We start from the raw sequence: 19,073 nt of genomic DNA, 5'->3' as shown, positions 1-19,073 counted from the left end.
GCTTGCGCAGTGTCGACGCCGGCGCCGGCGCGCCGGGGTTTGAAAGGCCCGAGCCTCGCGCGCTTGCGCACTTTAGCCCGCGCAGGGCGCACCCCACCCCCTCCCACCCTCCCTGCCCCTCGGACCCCATACCCTACCTCATCCTTCTGGCCAGGCGAAGCCCACGACGTTGACATGCCGGAGATCCGCCTCCGCCATGTCGTGTCCTGCAGCAGCCAGGACTCGGTGAGGGACCTGCATGGGGGAGGTTGGAAGACGTGAGGGAATTAATGAGGATAGCTCTTAAAATAAATTTTGGGGTTCTCTTGGAAGTCTAAGGAGAGTCATGGGGGAATTTCCAGGAGGCTAAAAGTGAATTGTGGAGAGATGTTGAATTAGGGACGTTCCGGCGTCTAGGGAACTTCCGGAGAGAAAAGGAGGAATAGGGAAGTTTTCTTGGAGAGCCCATAGGTGAACTTCCACGGGAAAGTGTTGTAGGGGAAACCCCAGGCAGAGTGTGGCGGGATTAACGGGAGAGCTTAAATCTGGGGGATCGTAGAGGCCTTGGGAGGACTCAAAGGAATATCTGAGGGCTGGAGGCCTAGCTGTCATCTCTGTACCCTAATTCTCTTCTCCCACTGTTGTTTCCAGACCCACTGTGCAGAAAATCTTCTCAAGGCAGACACTTACCGAAAATGGCGGGCAGCCAAGGCAGGCGAGAAGACCATCTCTGTGGTCCTACAGGTGATCCTGCCACCTCACCTCCTCCTCACTAGGAGTCTGGAGTCCGGGGTTCCAGATTCTGCTCCTGAGCCAACTGGCAATGGGTTGAGTCACTTTCTTTGCTGGGCCTCAGCTTCCTTACTTGGAAAATGGGCAGCATAATCCCTGTGCCCCTCAGCAGAGAGGAAAGGAGACCCCAGGATTAAGTCCAGGATGACCACAGGAATCAATGTGTGGTCCTGGGCAGGTGGCATCTACTTTCTAGGTTCCAGTTTCCTCAGCTGGAACAAAATGAATCATTGCCACGTACCCTGCCTCCTGCAGCCAGTGGGCTCAGGGCTGGAAGGTGTCCGGGAAGGTCATCTAAGCCAATCAACTCCACTTTAAAGAAGGGGAAACTGGCCGGATGCTGTGGCTCATGCCTGTAAACCCAGCACTTTCAGAGGCTGAGATGGGAGGATTGCTTGAGCTCAGGAGTTCCAGACCAGCCTCGGCAACATATCAAGACTCTGTCTCTATTTTTATTAAAATAAATAAATTTTTTTTTTTTTAAAGAATAATAGGCCAGGTATGGTGGTTCACACCTGTAATCCCATCACTTTGGGAGGCTGAAGCAGGAGGATCGCATGAGCCCAGGAGTTTGAGACCAGCCTGGGCAATAGAGTGAGATGTCATCTCTACCAAAAGTTTATAAATTAGCTGAGCATGGTGGTGTGCACCTGCAATACCAGCTACTGGGAAGTCTGAGGTGAGAGAATTGCTTGAGCCCAGGAGATGGAGGCTGCAGTGAACTGAGATTGTGACACTGCACTCCAGCCTGGGCACCAGAGTGAGACCCCCAAAATATAAAAAATAAAAGAATAATAATGAGAGCTAACATTATTCACCGTTACCTGCCAGTCACTGCTCTACACACCTTACGCACATGGATTAGCTCATTGAATCCTCATAAAAAACCCCAAGAGGCAGGCTCTGTTATCCCCACTTTTACAGATGAGGAAACTGAGGCCCAAAGAAGTTATACAATTTGCCTGACAGTCAGTCTTTTATTTATCTATTGAGACAGAGTCTCACTCTGTTCCCAGGCTGTAGTGCAGTGGCATGATCTTGGCTTGGCTCACTGCAGCCTCTACCTCCTGGGCTCAAGTGATCCTCCCACCTCAGCCTCCTGAGTAGCTGGGACTGCAGGTGTGCACCACCGTGCCTAGCTAGTTTCTTTTGTATTTTTTTAGAGATGGGGTTTCCACCATGTTGCCAGCCTGGTCTCAAACTCCTGGGCTCAAACAGTCCTCCTGCTTCAGCCTCCCAAAGTGCTGGGATGACAGGCATGAACCATTGTTCCTGGCCTGGGGGCTGCTTTATGACTATAAGGAGCAGAACACTCTGTGGATAGTGCTAGGGTGAAGGAAAAATTAACCTTTTGTGAACGGGCAGTCATTCAGCAAATATCCACTCCTCTCCCTCCTACTGGAGGGGGAGTATATTTCCCTGCTCCATTGATGGGTTTGACCATATGATTTACTTAATGGAATTTCAGCACATCTAACTTCAGCAAGGGCCTTAAATGCACTTGGCTTTTGTGCTCCCATGATATGCCGTGAGACATTTGCCAGGTTACTGCTAATCCCAGAAAACTGTGGAATCTCATGGAAGAGACCTGAATCCTCCCAAACTGCAGCCAAAGCAGCCATCCCACAAACTCTTATAAGAATGCTTGTTGGCATAAGTCTCAGTTTTCATGTTGGGAGGTCGAGGTGGGTGGATTGCTTGAACCCAGGAGTTTAAGACCAGCCTGGGTAACATGGGGAAACCCTATGTTACAAAAAATACAAAAAATAGCTGGGCGTGGTGGTGCATGCCTGTAGTCCCAGCTACCAGGGAGGCTGAGCAGGGAGGATTGATTGAGCCCATAAGGTTGAAGCTGCAGTGAACTGTGATGGTTTCATTGCACTCCAGCCTGGGAGACAGAGTGGGACTGTGTCTCAAAAAAAAAAAGTCTCAGTTTTAGGATTATTTGTTACACAGCATTATTAAAGTGTAAGTTAATACAACTTGGTTGTTTTAAACCACTGAGATTAGGGACTCCTTTGTTACTGTAACATCATCTAGTCTATCCCAATTGATGTCAGTGTTTAGTGCCTGTCAACTAATGGCCTCCACTTCCCAGGTTCAAGTGATTCTCATGCCTCAGCCTTCTGAGTAGTTGGAATTTACATGCCTGGCTAATTTTCATATTTATAGTAGAGGCCGAGTTTCACCATGTTGGCTAGGCTGGTCTTGAACTCCTGACCGCAGGAGTTCAAGGCAAATGAGCACCAAATGCTAATTTAAGTGATCCACCCACCTTGGCCTCCCAGAATGTTGGGATTACAGGCATGAGCCACCACACCTGACCTCAGTCTTTTAAACTGTGATAGATACAGGTTGCTGATAGTTTTAGTCTTGAGATCTAGATTCAAGCCCCCAGCTCTTCCTCTTACTCGGTGACCTCAAACAAATTGTTTCATTTCTCTAACCTGTTTTCTCATGTGTCCATTGGGAATAATGACATCCAAGCCTGGAGTTGTGAAAATTCGGTGACATAATGTCTGCACAAGTGCTCTGTCAACATGTAGGTGTTTGTGTAGAGGGAGGGATTCGTGTTTTTATTACTTAGTGGGTGATGATTCCACTGGGCTCTGTTATGATCAAGTGACTCCAGGGAAATCACATTTCATTCTGTTACCCCAGTTGCTGTGGAAACAGAGTGACTGGAGGCAGAAGAGACAGAACCTGTCTCTGGCCTGGGAGAGACTGAGGGAGTATTGTAGCTGTCACCAACATGGTAGACCCCAGAGGGAGCAGCTTGGGGAGGTGATGTGTTTCAATTGGCATGTCCAGGTTCGATGTGACTTTGGGACATTCAAGGGATGGCATCCAGGAGGCAGTTGGGGATCACATGTGGAGCTGGAGATAGAATGTGTGGAAGCTGTCAGTGCAGGGAAAGAACCTATAGACTCAGGAGTAGATGATGGATTTATTTGTTCATTCACTCATTTATTTAGTCAAGTATTTATTAGGTGCCTTCTGTAGGCCACAGCAGTACACAGCAGAAGACAAAAAGTATTCACTCTCAGTGGGGTGCAGTAGCTCACGCCTATAATCCCAGCACTTTGGGAGGCCAAGGTGAAGGGTCATTCAGCCCGGCAATTCGAGACCAGCTTGGGCAACACAGGGAAACCTCATCTCTACTAAAAATACAAAAATCTGCCAAGCGTGATGGCCCATGCCTGTGGTCCTAGCTACTCCAGAGGCTGAGGCGGGAGGATCACTTGAGCCTGGAAGATCAAGGCTGTAGTGAACTATGATTGCACCATTGCGCTCCAGTCTGGGCAACAGAATGAGATGCTGTCTCTTAAAAACAAAAGAAATTCAGTGTTGTGGAGCTTTCATGTTAGTAGGGAAAGACTGACAAATGAGTCAGTAAAACGTATGTTGGATGATGAGTGCTATGGAGGAACTTAATGAAGGGGAATGAGAGTGCCCCAGCTGGAGCTGGAGCAGTGGCAAGGATTTTTATTTAAATAGTAGGGTCTGGGAAGGCCTCCCTGAAAAGGGGACATTTGAGCAACATGAGCTATGTATGTATCTAGGGAAAAGACTCTGAAGCTGGCTTGTGACAGCAAGGAGGCCAGTGTGGCTGGGGTGGAGTCAGCCAGGGGGAAAGAGGTAGGAGATGAGGTAACAGGGTGGGACTGGGAACTCCTAAAAAACCACTTAAGGCCTGGAAAGCCATTGAAAGGACTTGAGCTTTTACTCCGGGTGAGATAGGAGCCACCGGAGGGCTCCGAGCAGAGGAGGGACAGGATCTGCCTTAGGCCTTCACAGGATCCTGCTGGCTCCATGTTGACAATCAACTGCAGGGGCCACACACAGGAGTAGGAGACCAGCATTGCAGCAGTTGTTTTGTTAACTTATTCCACATCAGAGATCCTTTGGAATGACTGGTTGCATCTGGCAATGACTAATTTGTGGGCTTCCTCTGGATTCATCAAATGCTAATTTTGATTCTTTTGACATAACTGATAAGGCAGACATTTCTGGCCACCAAGGCAGCAGGCTTAGCTCTGGGTTGTTTTGTTATGTTTTGAGATAGGGTCTCACTCTCTTGCCCAGGTTGGAGTGCAGTTGCAAAGTCATGGCTCACTGTAGCCTCAACCTCCTGGGCTCAGGCAATCCTCCCACCTCAGCCTCCCAAATAGCTGGGACTACAGACGCGTGCCACCAGGCCCAGCTAATTTTAAAAATTTTTCTTAGGATGGGGTCTCACTATGTTGCCCAGGCTGGTCTCGGACTCCTGGGCTCAAGCAGTCCTCCTGCCTTGGCCTCCCAAAGTGCTGGCATTACAGGCATGAGCCACTGCACCTGGCCACATCTGTGGGTTCTTCTACTTCCCTGCATCTTCTCCTCTAATCATTGTTACGCAACATCTGGATCTTACCACATGGGGCTTAGCCATCTGCTTATGACAGCCCCACACACCTGATTGTTTGCAGTAGCCACAGCAGGCTCTGTTGTCTGTTCATCACCTGCTCCTAGAGGGAAATGCCAACCTCTTTGCTAACTACTGCTGGGCTGGAGGGGTGGCTTGGACAAGACCCAGATATAACTCCGGTGTGTCACTGGAGGTGTGTCATTTTTAGAAGAAATGTTCATCAGCAATAGGGCCTATGGTCATTTTTGATTGTCATTGGTTTTCTAATCACTCAGTTTGCCACTGTGGTGTTTTAAATTTGTTTTTACTGTTTTTTGATGTGTAACATACATAGAGTGAAGTGAAGGTGTAAGTAAGTGTACAGCTCAGTGACTCTTCGCAAACTGCAGCCCTGTGTACTCCACACCCAGATGCAGCACAGAACATGCCTAGCCCCCAGCAGTTCCCTCAGGTTCTTCCTGTCAGTACCCGTGCAAGGGTAACCACTGTCCTGATTGTTAACAGCATGGATTCATTTTGCCTGATTTTGAATTGCATATAAAATGGAATCGTGTGGTATAAACTTTTCTTGTCTGGCTTCCCTTGTTATGTTTGTTCATTTCATCTGTGTCGTTGAGTGTAGCTGTAGATGGTTTATTGTGATTTTTTTTTTTTTCTGAGATGGAGTTTTGCTCTTGTTGGCCTGGCTGGAGTGCAGTGGCACAATCTCAGCTCACTGCAACCTCCGCCTCCCAGGTTCAAGTGGTTCTCTTGCCTCAGCCTCCCAAGTAGCTGGGATTACAGGCATGCACCACCACGCCTGGCTAATTTTTTGTATTTAGTAGAGACAGGTTTTCACCATGTTGGTCAGGCTGGTCTCGAACTCCTGACCTCTGGTGATCCACCTGCCTCGGCCTCCCAAAGTGCTGGGATTACAGGCGTGAGCCACCATGCCCGACTCCTATTGTCTTTTTTGAGACAGGGTCTCACTCTGTCGCTCAGGCTGGAGTGCAGTGGCACCATCTCAGCTCACTACAGGCTTGACCTCCCGGGCTCAAGCAATCCTCCCACCTCAGCCTCCTCAGTAGTTGGGACTACAGGCATGTGCCACTTCCCCAGTCTAATTTTTGTATTTTTTTGCAGAGATGGGGTCTCACTGTGTTGTCTAGGCTGGTCTTGAACTCCTGGACTCAAGCATTCCTCCTGCCTCAGCTTCTTAAATCCTTGGGATTACAGACATGAGCCACTGCGCCTGGCCTATTGTCATTTCTGTATAGTATTCTGTTGTATTGAGATAACTATTATGGTTTTATTTATTTATATTTGATTTTTTTTTTTTTTAAATGGAGTCTCACTATGTTGCCAAGGCTGGTCTTGAACTGTTGATCTCAAGTGATCCCCAGCTTGGCCTCCTGAGTAGCTAGGACTATAGGTGCACACCACCACACCCAACTAATTTTTTTTTTTTTTTAAGCTTTTTGGAGGCAGCTTCCTGAGTAGCTGGGATTACAGGGATTACAGACAGAGCCACAAAGACCTGGCCATTGTGGTTTTATTATATTTGCTTTCTGAATGGGTATTATATGCATAGAGTGCAAAATTCAAAAGGTACAAAAGGGTATACACTAAAAAGAAAATTTCCCCTCACCCTTTCCATCCCTCCCTGCTTCCTCCCCAACTCCTGCTCCCTCATTCTTCTCTCCTGATGCAACCACCATTAGCAGTTTTTTTGGGTGGTCTTCCTGGGTCATTCTGTACACATACAAGCATATATACCTACCCCCTCCATCCCTTTTAAAAAAATTCATAGTATATACACTGTTCCCTTGTGTGTTTTTTTTCAAGTAACAGTGTATTTTGGAGATGCACACTGCATGAAGTTCTACCTTATTTATTTATTTATTTGCTTACTTACTTTGAGACAGAATCTCGCTCTGTCACCCAGGCTGGAGTGCAGTAGTGCGATCCTGGCTCACTGAAACCTCCGCCTCCCAGCTTCAAGTGATTCTCCTGCCTCAACCTCCCTAGTAGCTGGGATTATGGGCACATGCCACCAGGCTTGGCTAATTTTTGTATTTTTGGTAGAGATGGGGTTTCCCCATGTTAGCCAGGCTGGTCTTGAATTCCTGACCTCAAGTGATCCTCCTGCCTTGGCCTCCCAAAGTGTTGGGATTACAGGCGTCAGCCATGCCGTGCACGGCCTACCTTATTCTTTTAAATGATGCATACAATTGCATTTCATGGCCGGGCGCGGTGGCTCACGCCTGTAATCCCAGCACTTTGGGAGGCTGAGGCAGGTGGATCACGAGGTCAGGTGTTCAAGACCAGCCTGGCCAAGATGGTGGAACCCTGTTTCTACTAAAAATATAAAAATTAGCCAGGTGCAGTGGCGGGCGCCTGTAATCCCAGCTACCTGGGAGGCTGAGGCAGGAGAATTGTTTGAACCCGGGAGGCAGAGGTTGCAGAAAGCCGAGATCGTGCCACTGTACTCTAGCCTGGGTGACAGAGCAAGACTCTGTCTCAAAAAAAAAAAAGAAAAGAAAAGAAAAGAAAAGATTGCATTTCATGGATGTGGAACAGATTTTTAGCAATATATCTCTCAGGAACTTTGCCTTCCTGTGCCATATTTGTTTCAGGAACAGTTCATATCATGAACTGTGTCTCCCTGAGAAAGCTGCATGCACACGAACCCAGGCCACAGGTGATAGTCATCTTGTGCCCTCATCCTCACAGCTGATACATACTGAGCGCTTATCTCTTATTTTGAGAAAAATTCACATAAAATTTACTGTTTTAACCATTTAAAGTGCACATTTCAGCTGAATGCGGTAGCTCACACCTGTAATCCCAGCACTTTGAGAGGCCAAGGCGGATGGATTGCTTGAGGTCAGGGATTCGAGACTAGGCTGGCCAACATGGTGAAACCCCGTCTCTACTGAAAATACAAAAATTAGCCGGGTGTGGTGGTGCGTGCCTGTAGTCCCAGCTATCCCAGCTATTCGGGAGGCTGAGGCAAGAGAATCACTTGAACCGGAAGGCAGAGGTTGCAGTGAGCTGAGATTGCACCACTGCACTCCAGCCTGGGCGACAGAGTGAGACTCCGTCTCAACAAAAAACAAAAATAAATAAATAAATAAATAAAGTGCACATTTCAGGGTTTTTTTTTTTTTAAGCATATTGACAGTGTTCTTCAACCATCTCCATTCTCTAATTCAGAATATTTTCATCACTCCAAAAAGAAACCGCATAACCATTAAGCAGTCACTTCTTATTCTCTCCCCAATGTTGCACTTGGCAACCACTGATCTACTTTCTGCTTCTCTGGATTTGCTTATTCTGGACTTATAAATGTATATGTGGTCTTTTACACTTAACCTTGTTACACTTTGCATAATGTTTCTGAGGTTCATCCATGTTGTAGCATATATCACAACTTCAGTTTTTTAAATAACTGAATGATATTCCATAAATATACTGTACAATGTTTATCTATTCATCAACTGATGGACATTTATTGGGTTGTTGCCATGTATATATAAACCTTTTTTTTTTTTTTTTTTTTTTTTGAGATTGAGTCTTGCTCTGTTGCCCAGGCTGGAGTGCAGTGGTGCAATCTCGGCTCACTGCAACCTCTGCTTCCCAGGTTCAAGTGATTCTCGTGCCTCAGCCTCCCGAGTAGCTGGGATTACAGGCGCATGCTACCATGCCCAGCTAATTTTTCTGTTTTTAATAGAGACGGGGTTTCGCCATGTTGCCCAGGTTGGTCTTGAACTCCTGGGCTCAAGAAATCCACCTGCCTTGGCCTCCCAAAGTGTTGGAATTACAGGCGTGAGCCACCACCCCCAGCCTCCATGTATAAACATTTTTATCAGATTTTTAAAAAGTATTTACTTACCTTTTTTTTTTTTTTTTTTTTTTTTTGAGACAGAGTCTTGCTCTGTCACCCAGCCTGGAATGCAGTGGCGTGATCTTGGCTCACTGCAACCTCCGCCTCCCGGGTTCAAGCAATTCTCTGTCTCAGCCTCCCAAGTAGCTGGGATTACAGGCACCCGCCACCATTCCTGGCTAATTTTTGTATTTTTAATAGAGATGGGGTTTTACCCTCTTGGCCAGGCTGGTCTTGAACTCTCCTGACCTTGTGATCTGCCAGCCTCTGCCTCCTGAAGTGCTAGGATTACAGGCCTGAGCCACTGTGCCCAGCCACTTTTTTTTTTTTTTTTTTTTTTAGATGGAGTCTCGCTCTGTCACCCAGGCTGGAGTGCAGTGGCATGATCTCGGCTCGCTGCAACTTCTGCCTCCCAGGTTCAAGTGATTCTCTGGCCTCAGCCTCCCGAGTAGCTGGGATTACAAGTGTACGCCACCACGCCTGGCTAATTTTTATATTTTTAGTAGAGACAGGGTTTCATCATATTGATCATGCTGGTCTCGAACTCCTGGCCTCAAGTGATTTGCCTGCCTTGGCCTCCCAAAGTGCTGAGATTACAGGTGTGAGCCACCACCGTGCCCAGCCTGTTGTTTTCTCTCGAGACAGAGTCTCACTCTATCACCCAGGCTGGTGTGTAGTGGCTCATCTCAACTCACCGCAACCTCCACCTCCCAGGTTCAAGTAATTCTTGTGCCTTAGCCTCCTGAGTAGCTGGGACTATTGAGGTGCATGTCACCACACCCAGCTAACTTTTTGTATTTTTGGTAGAGACAGGGTTTTGCTGTGTTGGCCAGGCTGGTCTCGAACTCCTGGCCTCAAGTGATTCTCCCGCCTCCACCTCCCACGGTGCTGGGATTACAGGCGTGAGCCAGTGCTCCTAGCCAGGACTTTTTTTATATATGAAGAAGAAATGTCAGGGAGTGCCTGTGCATGTTTAAAGTAGAAATAGTTATATATGCAGTAGGAATCATTCATTTAAAATACAAGCATCTCCATCCTACCACATTTAGTAGCCGTGCTGAATATTGTGGGAGAGGTAAAGATGTTGAGTTTGACTTGGATGGAAAGAAAGTTGACAACAGTGGTGGTATTGGACAGTGCTTTGCAGTCATGCAGTTGCGTCTGAAGTACTCTGCTAGTTATTAGCTTGTGTGCCATGTAAGCTATTGATTTAACCTGTCTGACCCTCAGTTTCCCCATCTGTGAAACTGGAGTTGTAACAGAACCTTCTATTTAAAGTGGTTTTGAGGCTTCAGTGATGCCCGGCCCACGCTTAGCCAAGTGTGGTGGACGGAACAGTGGTGCTCAAAAGATGTTCATGTCCTCATCCCCAGAACCTGGAAATATTTTAATGGCCAAAGGAGCTTTGTGGGTTTGATTAAATTAAGGATCTTGAGATGGGGAGAGTGCCCTGGATTATCCGGTGGGCCTCATGTAACCCCCAGAGGCCTTATAAGGGAAAGAGGGAGGCAAGAGAGCTGGAACCAGAGCTGTGAAGATGCAAGCAGAGCCTGGAGTGATGCCAGCGCTTTCAGCAGCTTTGAAGACGAGGAAGGGACTGTGAGCCAAGGAAGGCAGGTGGCCTCGAGAAGCTGAAGATGCAAGGAGATACATTCTCCTCTAGTGCTCCTGGAAGGAAGGAATGCAGCCCTGCTGCATCTAGATTTTAGCCCTGTAAGGCCCAGTTTCAGACTTTTGACCTCCAGATCTGTAAGATATTAAATTTGTGTGTGTGTGTGTGTGTGTTTTTTTTTTTTTTTGAGACAGAGTTTTGCTCTTGTTGCCCAGGCTAGAGTGCAGTGGTGTGATCTCGGCTCACTGCAACCTCCACCCCACAGGTTTAAGCAATTCTGTCTCAGCCTCCCGAGTAGCTGGGATTACAGGCATGCGCCACCATGCCTGGCTAATTTTGTATTTTTAGTAGAGATGGAGTTTCTGCATTTTGGTCAGGCTGGTCTCGAACTCCCGACATCAGGTGATCCGCCCGCCTCGGTCTCCCAAAGTTCTGGGATTACAGGTGTGAACCACTGCGCCCGGCCAGATTTGTGTTGTTTTTAGCCACAAAGTTTGTGGTAATTTGTACAACAGTAAAAGGAAACTCATACACCAAGCACCCGGCACATGGTGAGAATCTGAAAATGTTAGCCATGGTGACCCTCTTGTGACAGATGGGACACCCAGGCAAGCAGCAGAGAAGGGGCTCAACAGGGCCACTTGGTAAGGGAGGACAGAGCCAGAGTTACTGCTTAGTAACTCGAGTAGTAACTTCTGCAAACGGTTGCTGGGCGCCTGGTCTGTGTCTGTCTGTCCATCCATTGGGAATGCAGTAGAGGCCTGCTGTGTTAATGATATTCGCAGCTGACATTTATATAGTGTTTGCTCTGTGCCAGGCAGTATTCCAGGCACTTGATATGTTATTTCTCATTCTTGGTATGGATTTGAATGTTCTCAACAACTTTACGAGATAGACGTTGTTATTGTCCCCATTTCATAGGTTCGAAAACTGAGGCACAAGGGGTGAAATGAAACCATTTGCTCCAGGATCACACAGCAGGAAATCAGCAGAGCTGGGAAGGACCAGACACTGTTCTTGGCCTTGGGGACACAGTAGGGAACAACTCAGACACTGTCCTTGCTCTTGTGGAGCTTAGAAGTCTGGCGGGAGAGACAGATGCTAGACAAATACAAACAAAAAAGATGTAACTGGGTAACACCAGGCGGTAATCATGAAGAAAAGTAAAGTCGGGTGGGGAGATAGAGAGTAGCACCAGGTAGGGGGCGAGGTAGGCTACTTATGGTCTGAGGTGACATCTGAGTGGGCACCTGAAGCACAGAAGGCAAACTTTTACCCAGCTATGGATATTTTTGAGGGAAAAGTGGTCCAGGCAGGGGGATTGGCAGGTGCAGAGGCCCTGAGGTGGGAAGGAGCCAGACTGTTCTTGGCACAGAAGGGAGGCCGTTGTGGCTGGTGGAAAGTCACCAAATCTGGCCTGGGGAGCAGTCAGACTGGGACTTCTTTTTTGTTTGTTTGTTTTTTTGTTTTTTTGTTTTTTTGAGACAGAGTCTCACTCCATCGCCCAAGCTGGAGTGCAGTGGCCCAATCTCTGCTCACTGCAACCTCTGCCTCCCAGGTTCAGGTGATTCTCCTGCCTCAGCCTCCCCAGTATCTGGGATTACAGGTGCTCACCACCATGCCCGGCTAATTTTAATTTTCATATTTTTAGTAGAGACAGAGTTTCACCATGTTGGCCAGGCTAGTCTAAAACTCCTGACCTCAAGCGATTCACCTGTCTCAGCCTCCCAAAGTGCTGGTATTACGGGTGTGAGCCACCACACCCGGCCCAGACTGGGACATCTCATGAGCCCAGGCAGCACTGTACACTGCCCAGGGCCCAAGGCTGGGAGTGGTGGTGGAGGCAGGGGAGTGAGCAGGAGGTCTGCCGGCCTCAGCCTTAGGCAGGCCCTTCCTCCAGCACCATCTTCCTCCTCTAGCACGTCAGTGGTGTGATGGAGGAGCACGCGTGGACTGTCGCCAGCCTGCCTGGGTTCCGGTCCGGCTTTGCCACCCACCAGCTGTGAAGTTACATAACCACTTCCTGCCTCCGTTTGCTCATGTGTAAGATGGAGATAATTATAGCAACTGCCTGGCAGAGCCATTGCAGGAGAGTAGATACATGTATTATTAGCAGGAGTCTGGCACACCAGGAGCGCTCAGTGCACTCGGATGTTGGCTGCAGTTGTGGTTATAGTTGTTAATTCTGTGTCATCTCAACTTCCTTCAGAGGGAGGGTAAGTTTTTTTTTTTGAAGACAAGGTCTCATCACTCTGTTGCCCAGAGTACAGTGATGCGAACATGACTCACTGCAGCCTTGACCTCCCCAGGCTCAAGCGATCCTCCTTCCTCAGCCTCCTGAGTAGCTGGGACCACAGGTATGTGCCACCATGCCTGGCTAATTTTTGTAATTTTTGTAGAGACAAGGTCTGGCTATGTTGCCCAGGCTGGTCTTGAACTCCCAGCCTCAAGTGATCCTCCCACCTCAGTCTTCCAAAGTGCTGGTTATAAAGACGTGAGCCACTGCGCCTGGCCAAGGAGGGAGGGTTGTTACGACCATCTTCCCTTTTTGCATGTGAGGAAACTGCCTCACAGAGACGTTGACTACGTCACCCAAGGTTGTGCAGGTTGGAAATGGCATTGCTGTATTTGAGCCCAGGCCTACCTCACCCCAAGTTCAGGCTCCCTCCTCCCATACAGTGGTGTTCCTATTGATAGCAGTGTGCAGGTGATGTCTAGATGATCTGACAGGGAGGCAATAGAGCAGACTGGAGCATCTGTCATCACCAGGGGTGGGAGAGGGCAGTGTAGGGTGGTGGACTAGGTACCTTGTTGTTTTTTTTTTTTTTTTGAGACAGAGTATCGCTCTGTCACCCAGGCTGGAGTGCAGTGGCATGATCTCTGCTTACTGCAACCTCTGCCTCCTAGGTTCAAGAGATTCTTGTGCCTCAGCCTCTTGAAGAGCTGGAACTACAGGCATGTGTCACCATGCCTGGCTATATTTTATATTTTTAGTAGAGAAGGGGTTTTGCCATGTTGGCCAGGCTGGCCTCAAGTGATCCACTGCCTTGGCCTCGCAGAGTGCTGGATTTACAGGCTTGAGCCACTGCACCTGGCCTAGGTACCTTTGAGAGTTGTAATAATGCGTCATTCTAGGATCCTAATAAAAGAGCCCCACACTGGAAGGCAGGACACTTGCCTCAACCTAACTGCCTCCCGTGCCCGCACGGCCCTCACGGCTTTCTGCATCTTCATCTGTCAGACAGGAATGACAGATCCTTTGAGATGAGCCCTCCTACAGGTAGCTCTTTTCTTCTTTCAACAAATAGTTGTCTAGCACTGACTAATAATACCTCCTGACTGACAGCAGTTAATTGCCTACTCTTCGCCATGCCCTTTGGCCGTTATTTATGTGCATGATCCTAGATATGGTGGTCATTCCCATTTTACAGATGAGAAAACTGAGGCTCCAAAAGGTTAACTGGCATGGTCATACAGCTAGTGTGCAGCACAGCTGGGATCCAAACCCAGGAACCAGTGGTGAGCAAGATCGGACAAAGCCCCTGCCCTCAGGGAGGTTTCCTGGAGTCCTCTGCGATTGTGGGTGAGGGGTGACATGTGCTGTTTGTCTGCATGATGATTTGAATAAAGTTATAACTCTGAAGAGTACTTAGCAAGGAGAGCTCCATGGCGGCGTGTGATAGGCTGACCTGGTAGAGTCTGGAGAGGTCAGGGAAGCAGGTATGTGTGGGGTGGGCGCGTATGCATTCATTCAGTGACTATTTTGTGAGTTCCTGCTCCATGCCATACCCTGTGCTGCATGGAGGGGACACATGGCACCACTCAACCCTGGTGTGCCCCCTCACAGAGTTGACGTTACAGGGACATGGTGATCCAAAGGAGATTCATCCTGAGGTCCCACAGTGAGCCCAGAGGCAGAGCAGGCACTGACAGTGGCCTCTCTCTCTGCCCACAGTTGGAGAAGGAGGAGCAGATACACAGTGTGGACATCGGGAATGATGGCTCAGCTTTCGTGGAGGTGCTGGTGGGCAGTTCAGCTGGAGGCACTGGGGAGCAAGACTATGAGGTAAGCAGGGCTGTGAGATGGATCCCATACTGACCTCTGCCCCTCATGCTCGCATCATCGTCTCCCCTAGGGGCTGGGGCTGGGAAGACATGGGGCAGATGTGAGTCACACCTGATTGCTGCCCTCTGGAGGATCACCCAGTGTACGGAGGAGACAGAAGGCAGACACAGGGCGGTAAACTGCACATCAGGGAAGAGAGCAAGTTTGGATCATGGCTTAAAATGACACAAATGTATTATTTGACTGTTCTGGAGGTCAGAAGTCTGAAATCACTCTCACTGGGCTAAAATCTAGGTGTGGGCAGAGCCGTGTTCCTTCCGGAGGCTCTAGGGGAGAATCCATTTCCTTGCCTATTTCAGCTTCTAGAGTCCATCTGCCCTCCTCAGCTTGTGACCCTTCCTTCATCAAAGCCAGCACTCCTGTCACTCTAACGCCTGCTGCCACTTCCATTGTTACTTCTCCAACTCTGACTCTCTTGCCTTCTTTTTCTTTTTCTTTTTTTTTTTTTTTTTTTTTTGAGATGGAGTCTCGCTCTGTCGCCCAGGCTGGAGTGAGTGCACTGGCGTGATCTCGGCTTACTGCAGCCTCTGCCTCCTGGGTTCAAGCTATTCTTCTGCCTCAGCCTCCCGAGTTGCTGGGACTATAGGGCCCACCACCACGTCCGGCTAACTTTTTTTTTTGTATTTTTAGTACAGACAGGGTTTCACCATATTGGCCAGGCTGGTCTCGAACTCCTGACCTCGTGATCTGCCCGCCTCAGCCTCCCAAAGTGCTGGGATTACAAGCGTGAGCCACTGCATCTGGCCTTCTTTTTCTTTTGTTCATTTTTTTTTTTTTGAGACAGGGTTTCATTTCTGTTGCCCAGGCTGGAGTACAGTGGCGTGATCTCAGCTCACTGCAACTTCTGCCTCCGAGGTTCAAGCGATTCTCCCACCTCCGCCTCCCAAGTAGCCAGGGCTACAGGTGCACACCACCACTCCTGGCTAACTTTTGTTATTTTTTGTAGAGAGAGGGTTTCACTGTGTTGCCCAGACTGGTCTCAAACTCCTGGGCTCAAGCGATCCACCCACCCCAGCCTCCCAAAGTGCTAGGATTACAGGCATGAGCCACCACACCCAGCCCTCCTTTCTTATAAAGACCCTTATGATGACACTTGGCCCACCCGGATAATCCAGGGGCATCACTCCCATTTCAACATCTTCAAGTTCATCACATCTGCAAAGTGCCTTCTGCCACATTTCCAGATTCAGGGATTAGGATGTAGACATCTTTGAGGAGCTGTTATTCTGCCTGTCTCCTATGTTTTCTTCTAGAAGCTTTCTATTTTTAGATTTTACATTTAGATCTCTCTTTCATCTCAAGTGAATTTTTGTGTATTGTGTGAAGCAGGGGATAAGGTTTATTTTTTCTGTATCCTTTTTTTTTTTTTTTTTTTTTTTTTTGAGATGGAGTCTCACTCTGTCACCCAGGCTGGAGTGCAGTGGCGCGATCTTGGCTCACTGCAAGCTCCACCTCCCGGGTTCACGCCATTCTGCCTCAGCCTCCCAAGTAGCTGGGACTACAGGCACCTGCCACCACACCCGGCTAATTTTTTGTATTTTTAGTAGACACGGGGTTTCACCGTGTTAGCCAGGATGGTCTTGATCTCCTGACCTTGTGATCCGCCCACCTTGGCCTCCCAAAGTAGTGGGATTACAGGTGTGACCACTGCGCCTGGCCCTTTTCTGTATCTTTTTTATATGTTTGTTGACAATGCTTATTTATTTATTTTATTTATTTTAAGACAGAGTCTCACTCTGTTGGCCAGGCTGGAGTGCAGTGGCATGATCTTGGCTCACTACAACCTCCGCTTCCCAGACTCAAGGGATTCTCCAGCCTCAGCCTCCTCTGAGTAGCTGGGACTATAGGTGTGAACTGCCATGCCCGGCTAATTTTTTTAACAATTTTTTGTAGAAATGGGGTTTCACTACATTGCCTGGCTGGTCTTGAACTCCTGAGCTTAAAGTGATCCTCCCACCTTGGCCTTCCAAAGTATTGGGATTACAGGCCTGAGCCACTGCACCTGGCTGAAAATACTTTAAAAAAAAAAAGAAGACTTCCCTTTTCTCATTGAATCATTTTGACTCCTTGTTGAGAATTAATTAACCATATGTATGGGTTTATTTCTGTACTCTCTTCTCTGTTCCATTGATATGTATATTTTTCTTTATGCCAATACCAAACTGTCTCTTTTTTTAACCATATATTTCATTTTATTTACTTATTTATTTATTTATTTATTTATTTGAGATGAGAGTCTCACTCTGTTGCTCAGGTTGGAGTACAGTGGCATGATCTCAACTCACTGCAACCTCTGCCTCCTGGGCTCAAGTGATCCTCCCACCTCAGCCCCCCAAGTAGCTAGTGGGAGCCACCATGCCCGGCTAATTTTTAAATATTTTTTGTAGAAATAGTGTTTCACTATGTTGCCCAGGCTGGTCTTGAACTCCTGAGGTCAGGTGGTCCACCTGCTGCGGCCTCCCAAAGTGCTAGGATTACACATGTGAGCCACTGTGTGTACCTGGCCTACTCTTTTTTTTTTGAAACAAGGTCTCACTTTGTCACCCAGGCTGGAGTGCAGTGGCACGATCTCAGCTCACTGCAGCCCTGTCCTCCCAGGTGCAAGTGATCCTCCTGCCACAACCCCTCAAGTAGCTGGGACTACAGGATTGCACCACCATGCCCAACTTTGCACTAGTCAGTGTGACAAGGTGAGAAAAAGAAGAAAGAAAACTATCTTTTTTCACAGATGACGTGATTGTCTATGCAGAAAATCCCAAGAGATCTAGACAAACTACAAGGTTTAGTAAGGGAAGGTCACAAGATGAGAAGTCAATACACAAAATCAACTGTATATTACACATCACTTCTGTGGTATTCTGGCCAAAGTGTGCAACCTAAATTAATCACAAGGAAACATCAGATATTTTGTACAATAAGTGATATCTGACAAAAATCACTGACCTCTACTCTTCAAAAACATCAAAGGCACAAACCCAAAGTCACAGGAGCCTTCCTTCCTTCCGTTCTACGTTCTCCCTCCCTCCCTCCCTCCCTCCCTCCTCCTTCCTTTTTTTTTTTTTTTTTGACACGGAATTTTGCTCTTATTGCCCAGGCTGGAGTGCAGTGGTGCAATCTTGGCTCACTGCAACCTCCGCCTCCCAGGTACAAACGATTCTCCATCTTAGCCTCCCAAGTAGCTCAGATTACAGGCCTGTGCCACCATGCCTGGCTAATTTTTTTGTATTTAGTAGGACAGGGTTTTCCCACGTTAGTCACCAGATGATAAATTCAGCTTCCCTGTCGGCTCCAAATCAGGCCTTTTATAAACAAGTATAGTCAAGGTCAGGAAGAAAGCTTCCCTTCTGTATAATTGTCTTTCTTGTTTCCTTTGCACAATCAGCTGCGCACAAAGAGAGCTATAGTTATGTTCTGTTTTTCTCAGCAAAAGGCTTTATTGTCCAATTTTATAAATTTCACAGCATGTCAGTTAGAAAAGAGACTAAGTCAGTAACAAAATATACCCAACCAAAAGTGGCTGCATTCATCTTTTTTTTTTTTGAGATGGAGTCTCACTCTGTCGCCAGGCTGGAGTACAGTGGCGCGATCTTGGCTCACTGCAACCTCCACCTCCTGGGTTCAAGTGATTCTCCTGCCTCAGTCTCCCAAGTAGCTGGGACTACAGGCATGCGCCACCACGCCCAGCTAATTTTTTGTATTTTTAGTAGAGACAGGGTTTCACCGTGTTGGCCAGGATGGTCTCGATCTCCTGACCTCGTGATCTGCCTGCTTTGGCCTCCCAAAGTGCTGGGATTACAGGTGTGAGCCACTGTGCCCAGTCTTTTTGTTTCGTTTTTTGTTTTTTGGCAGAGTCTTGCTCTGTCACCCAGGCTGGAGTGCAGTGGCACAATCTCGGCTCACCATCACCTCCAACTCCTGGGTTCAAGTGATTCTTGTGCCTCAGCCTCTCGAGTAGCTGGGATTATAGGTGCCTACCACCACGTCCAGCTAATTTTTGTATTTTTGGTAAAGACGGGGTTTCACCATGTTGGTCAGGCTGGTCTTGAACTCCTGGCCTCTTGTCCCCCAGGCTTAAGTGCAATGGTGCCATCTCAGCTCACTGCAACCTCTGCCTCCTGGGTTCAAGCAATTCTCGTGCCTCAGCCTCCCGAGTAGCTGGGACAACAGGCGCCTGCCACCATGCCTGGCTTAAGTTTTGTATTTTTAGTAGAGATGGGGTTTTACCATGTTGGCCAGGCTGGTCTTGAACTCCTAACCTCAAGTGATCCGCCTGCCTTGGTCTCCCAAAATGCTG

The 19,073-nt window shown here is 48.0% G+C and overlaps 1 protein-coding gene across 2 annotated transcripts in view; it reads left to right on the top strand.

Annotated features, from left to right (window-relative positions):
• Positions 1-4: 4 nt before the first annotated feature.
• Positions 5-19,073, top strand: part of XRCC1 (X-ray repair cross complementing 1) — a 31,565-nt gene continuing 12,496 nt past the window's right edge. The window contains exons 1-4 of one of the 2 annotated variants that reach the window (XM_054540585.2): positions 5-225; positions 631-723; positions 14,609-14,719; positions 17,328-17,469. In XM_054540585.2, the coding sequence (XP_054396560.2) occupies positions 197-225; positions 631-723; positions 14,609-14,719; positions 17,328-17,469 (375 nt within the window). In that variant the 5' untranslated portion in view covers positions 5-196. The remainder of the gene's footprint in view (positions 226-630; positions 724-14,608; positions 14,720-17,327; positions 17,470-19,073) is intronic. The other variant, XM_002829322.6, reaches the window with a different exon arrangement.

The sequence above is a fragment of the Pongo abelii genome, chromosome 20 (genome assembly GCF_028885655.2).
Source record: "Pongo abelii isolate AG06213 chromosome 20, NHGRI_mPonAbe1-v2.0_pri, whole genome shotgun sequence".
NCBI classification, from domain to species: domain Eukaryota; kingdom Metazoa; phylum Chordata; class Mammalia; order Primates; family Hominidae; genus Pongo; species Pongo abelii.
The sequence above is the reverse complement of the archived record's forward strand: the minus strand, read 5'-3'. Positions and strand labels throughout refer to the sequence as shown.